The sequence below is a fragment of the Setaria italica genome, chromosome III (genome assembly GCF_000263155.2).
Source record: "Setaria italica strain Yugu1 chromosome III, Setaria_italica_v2.0, whole genome shotgun sequence".
NCBI lineage: Eukaryota > Viridiplantae > Streptophyta > Magnoliopsida > Poales > Poaceae > Setaria > Setaria italica.
Window position 1 is genome coordinate 45,141,871 of NC_028452.1, and position 5,425 is coordinate 45,147,295.

A 5,425-nucleotide genomic window follows, 5' to 3' on the forward strand; every position below is an offset into this window, starting at 1 on the left:
CCGTGACGCCGAGGAGCTTGCACAGCTGAGGGGGGAGCATGAAGCCCTCAGCGCGGAGACTGGTCACCTTCGCTCGCAAGTGCAGGGACTTCAGTCCGCCGTGTCCCGAGGGGCCGACCGGGAGCACGAGTTGAAGACCCGGGCCGACGGTGAGGTTTTTTCCGTTCCCGCGTTCCCATGTTGTTTGTGTTCTGTTCTTTGCTTGGTTGGCTTTTCTGGATGGTTTCTGCAGGTGAAATCGCCAAGTTGTAGGGTCTGCTCGACGCGGAGCGCGGCGAGCACAGCGCCCTGCGAGATGCGGTCCGCGTCGTCTGCGACGACTTTGGCGTAGCTCCGGAGGAGGGGTCGAGCTCTCTGCCGGCTCGTGTCCTCGGGGTACGCCGTCGGCGTCGCGAGATCGCCGTGGACGCGCTTCACATCGGCGTGCGGCGAGCCTTCGGGGTCTTCGGCTCTCACTATTCTGGCATCAATTTTGCCGGGATGAGTGAAGGGTACGCTGCCGGTTACACCGAAGCTGAGCTGGACGGGATCGATGCAGCGGTGACCGCGCCGGCGGAGGCCCTCGCGAAGCTCCTGAAAGATGAAGCCGTCCCTCCTGCCGACCCCTCGTCAAGTTAGCTGTACCGGGCTTGTGCCCAAAAGTTGTAAATATGTCAGTCTTGAACTCGTTTTGCGTTGGCCATACGGGCCTGTTCTATGACTTTGTTGCGTGAAAAATCCCGATCCCCTTTACTATTCCTTTGAGCTCGAAAGCTTAGAATGCGTCGCCGGGTGCGTGAGTAAGTTTTGATGAGCGAAGGTGCCGTAGCCGCTGGGGCGTAGGTTTTTTCGCAGTCCGATCAAACTTGCCTAAGCACCGTTCACGCATCCTTCTCTTTTTTGCGCCCAAAGGTCTAGAAAGGGAGTGTTCGGTTTGAAAAAGAAAAAACGTTTCTTTTAGATGGCGCCAAGCGGCTGGGGTCGGGACCCCCGATAGCCCCCGAGGGGTATGCGGTCCTGGAGCAAGGCCAGGGTCGGATACCCCTGAGCTTGAAGGACTGAACCGAGGCGGCTCGGGGTTTCTTTTTTCGTAGAAGAACAAAACTGGTAGCCCCCGAGGGGTATGCGGCCCTGGAATGAGGCCAGGGTCGGATGCCCCTGAGCTTAAAGGAAAAAACGGAAATGACGGCAAGTTTATGCAGGACTTGGAAATAAGAGCTATGGGTAGAAGCGCCTTAGCTGTTCTATGTTCCAGGCGTTGCTGAAGACCTGCCCGTCGGGAGTTGCCAGTTTGTAGGTGCCTGGCCGTAGTACTTGCACGACGATGAACGGGCCTTCCCATGGGGGAGTCAACTTGTGCCGACCCCTGTTGTCCTGGACGAGGCGGAGCACTAAATCACCGACGTTGAAGGCGCGGCCTTGTATCTTGCGGCTGTGGTAACGCCGTAGGGCCTGCTGGTATTTAGCCGAGTGTAGTAGGGCTACGTCTCGCGCCTCGTCGAGTTGATCTTGTGCGTCCTCGAGTGATGCCTGGTTTCCCTGTTCGTCGTATGCCTTGACCCTCGACGACCCGTACTCTAGGTCGGTGGGCAAAATGGCCTCTGACCCGTAGATCATGAAGAACGGGGTGAACCCCGTCGCCCGGCTGGGGGTCGTCCTCAAGCTCCAGAGGACTGCGGGAAGCTCCGCAACCCACCGTCCGCCGAACTTTTTAAGGCGATCGAAGATCCGTGGCTTGAGACCCTGGAGTATCATGCCGTTAGCTCGCTCGACTTGCCCGTTCGTGCGGGGGTGCGCCACTGCCGCCCAATCCACTCGGATGTGGTGGTCGTCGCAGAACTGGAGGAATCTCTTCCCGGTGAACTGCGTGCCGTTGTCGGTGATGATGGAATTTGGGATCCCGAAGCGGTGGATGATGTCGGTGAAGAATTGTACCGCCTGCTCAGACCTGATTTGCGCCACTGGTCTTGCTTCGATCCATTTGGAGAACTTGTCGATAGCGACGAGCAGATGGGTGAAGCCCCTGGGTCCGACGAGATCCAGCCCCCAGACCGCGAACGGCCACGTGATGGGGATGGTTTGCAACGCCTGTGCGGGCAGGTGTGTCTGGCGGGCAAAGAACTGGCATCCTTCACAGGTGCGGACTACCTGGTAGCATCCGCGACCGCGGTCGGCCAGTAAAAACCTTGTCGGAAGGCGTTGCCCACGAGGGTCCTTGGCGCGGCGTGGTGACCACAAGCCCCGGCGTGGATATCCTGGATCAGCGCCTTTCCCTGCTCGATTGGGATGCAGCGCTGGAGGATCCCAGTGTGACTTTTCTTGTAGAGCTCCTGGTCGATGATGGTGAAGGATTTGGCGCGACGCGCGATCCTGCGGGCCTCTGTTCTGTCTGCCGGGAGTGTGTCGCGGATGAGGTAGTCGAGGTATGGGGCTCTCCAGTCGATCAGGGGGTCGGCCCCCGCCGCACGGTCTGCCGTGATTTCCATGACCACGGGGTCGGATGGATCGGCTTCCAGGGCCGAGTCGGGCAAAGCAGCGTTGATTCCCTTGGGACTGGTGCTTGGGTCCGGGACAGGTGGCGCGTTGCCGACCTCCCCTGGCTCGGGTCCCGATCCCAGGGCTGGGAGTGCTTTGCCGACCCCTGCCGGCTCGGGATAGCAGATTGAAGGCTTCAACTGGTCGCTAACGAAAATGCCGTCGGGGACGGGCATTCGGTCGGATGCCGCCTTCGCCAGCTCGTCAGCGGCTTCGTTGAAGCGCCTTGCGACGTGGTTGAGCTCTAACTTGTCGAACTTGTCCTCGAGCTTACGGACGTCGTTGCAGTAGGCTGCCATTTTAGGGTCGTGGCAGCTCCACTCCTTCATGACTTGTTCGACGACCAACTGGGAATCGCCCCGGACATCCAGCCGACGGATACCCAGCTCGATGGCGATGCGGAGCCCGTTGAGGAGGGCTTCGTATTCGGCAACATTATTGGATGCAGGGAAATGGAGGCGGATCATGTACCTGATGCGCACGCCTAATGGAGAGACGAAAACGAGGCCTGCTCCGGCGTGGGCCCTCATCAGTGATCCGTCGAAGTACATTGTCCAGTACTCGTGCTCCTCTGGCGCCGATGGGGTTTGAACCTCCGTCCACTCAGCCACGAAGTCGGCAAGTGCCTGAGACTTGATGGCGGTGCGGGGGATGTAGGCGATTCCCTGGTCCATGAGCTCAAGCGCCCACTTCGCGATTCTCCCCGTAGCATTTGGGTTCCGGATTACTTCACCTAAAGGGAATGATGAAACAACCGTTACCGGGTGGGAGGTGAAGTAATGACGCAGCTTCCTCTTCGTGATAAGGATGGCGTAGACGAGCTTCTGGATCTGTGGATAACGCGTCTTGGATTCAGACAAGACCTCGCTAACGAAGTACACCGGGCGTTGCACCTTGAGAGCGTGTCCCTCTTCTTCCCGTTCCACCACCAGGGCCGCGCTAACCACCTGGGTGGTTGCCGCAACGTAGAGCAGGAGGGTCTCACCGTCGGTGGGCGGGACTAGAATCGGGGCCTTCGTTAGGAGGTCCTTGAGTCGGTCAAGTGCCTCCTGGGCCTCGCTGGTCCATTCGAAGCGGTCAGACTTCTTCAGGAGCCGATAGAGAGGAAGACCTCGCTCGCCGAGGCGCGAGATGAACCGGCTTAGAGCTACTAAGCATCCCATGATGCGCTGCACCCCCTTTATGTTCCGGATTGGCCCTATGTCGCTGATGGCCGCTATCTTCTCCGGGTTTGCCTCGATGCCGCGCACGGAGACGATGAAGCCTAATAGCATGCCCCTTGGGACTCCGAACACACATTTCTCGGGATTGAGCTTAATACGCTTATCCCTCAGCCTTTCAAAGGCTAGCTCCAGGTCGGGAACGAGCTGGTCACCCCTCCTGGATTTAACCACGATGTCGTCAACGTAGGCCTCAACGGTCCGCCCGATGAGATCTCCGAAGCACTTCAGCATGCATCGCTGGAAGGTAGCCCCCGCGTTTTTGAGGTCGAACGGCATTTTAACGTAGCAGTAGGGGCCAAAGGGGGTGATGAAGGAGGTAGCGAGCTGGTCGGCCTCTTTCATCGCGATCTGATGGTAGCCAGAATATGCATCGAGGAAGCTGAGGGTCTCGCACCCGGCGGTCGAGTCGACTATTTGATCTATGCGTGGCAAAGGAAACGGGTCCTTTGGACATGCTTTGTTGAGACCGGTATAATCGACACACATCCTCTATTTCCCGTTCTTTTTTGGTACAAGGACAGGATTGGCCAGCCACTCGGGGTGGCGCACTTCCTTGATGAATCCGGCCGTCAGAAGCTTCTGGAGCTCTTCACCAATGGCCCTGCGCCTTTCCTCGTTGAAACGGCGCAAGCCTTGCTTCACTGGTTTGGAGCCGGCTTTGATGTTCAAGGAATGCTCGGCGACTTCTCTCGGGATGCCAGGCATGTCCGAGGGCTTCCACGCGAAGACATCGTTGTTCGCGCGGAGGAAGTCGACGAGCGCGCTTTCCTATTTGGGGGATAGGGCCGCGCTGATCCGCACAACCCCTCCATTGGAATAGCCGGGATCGAGAGGGACTTCCTTGATACCTTCGGTGGGCTCAAAGGAGATGTTCGACTGCTTGGAGTCGGGCTGATCCTCGATGACCTCCGCAAGCTGGACCGCCATGCCGCTCGTGACGGTGATGGCCGCGGCGTACTCGCAACACTCGACGTCACACTCGTATGCCTTCTGAAAAGTCGTGCCAACGGTGATGACCCTGTTGGGCCCCGGCAGCTTGAGCTTGAGGTAGGTGTAGTTGGGGATTGCCATGAACTTCGCGTAGCACGGCCGTCCTAAGATGGCATGGTAGGTTCCGCGAAACCCCACCACCTCGAAGGTGAGGACCTCCTTCCTGTAGTTGGAAGGGGTCCCGAACGTAACGGGCAGGTCGATTTGCCCGAGAGGCGTCGCCTGCTTCCCTGGCACGACGCCATGGAAAGGTGCCTTGCTGGGACGGAGGCGGGAGCGGTCGATCCCCATAGCGTCGAGAGTCTCGGCGTAGAGGAGGTTGAGGCCGCTGCCCCCATCCATGAGTACCTTGGTGAGGCGCGTCGTGCCGACGATGGGGTCGACGACGAGAGGGTAACGCCCCGGATGCTGGACGCGTCCAGGGTGGTCGGACCTATCGAAGGTGATGGCCGGCCCGGACCAGTCGAGGAAGGCCGGAGTCGCAGGCTCGGCCGCGTAGACCTCCCGGTGCTCCAGCTTTTGCTGGCGCTTGGTGTCGTACACTGCGGAGCCGCCGAAGATCATGAAGCAGCCGTCGACCTTAGGGAAGCCGTCTTCCTTCTCTTCGTCGCCCTTCTTTTCCTCATCGGGCTTCCGCTTCCGGTCGCCTTTCACCGGATTGCCCACGAAGTATCTCTTCATGAGGTTACAGTCTTTGT

At 59.2% G+C, this 5,425-nt stretch overlaps 1 protein-coding gene across 1 annotated transcript; it reads right to left on the bottom strand.

Moving 5' to 3' along the window:
- Window positions 1–3,238: 3,238 nt before the first annotated feature.
- LOC111256773 lies at window positions 3,239–5,069 on the bottom strand. Its single transcript, XM_022825304.1, has 2 exons — window positions 4,686–5,069; window positions 3,239–3,247 (listed from the first exon to the last, which is right to left on the bottom strand). The coding sequence occupies exons 1-2, from the start codon at window positions 5,067–5,069 to the stop codon at window positions 3,239–3,241; spliced, it is 393 nt and encodes a 130-aa protein (XP_022681039.1).
- Window positions 5,070–5,425: the final 356 nt, after the last annotated feature.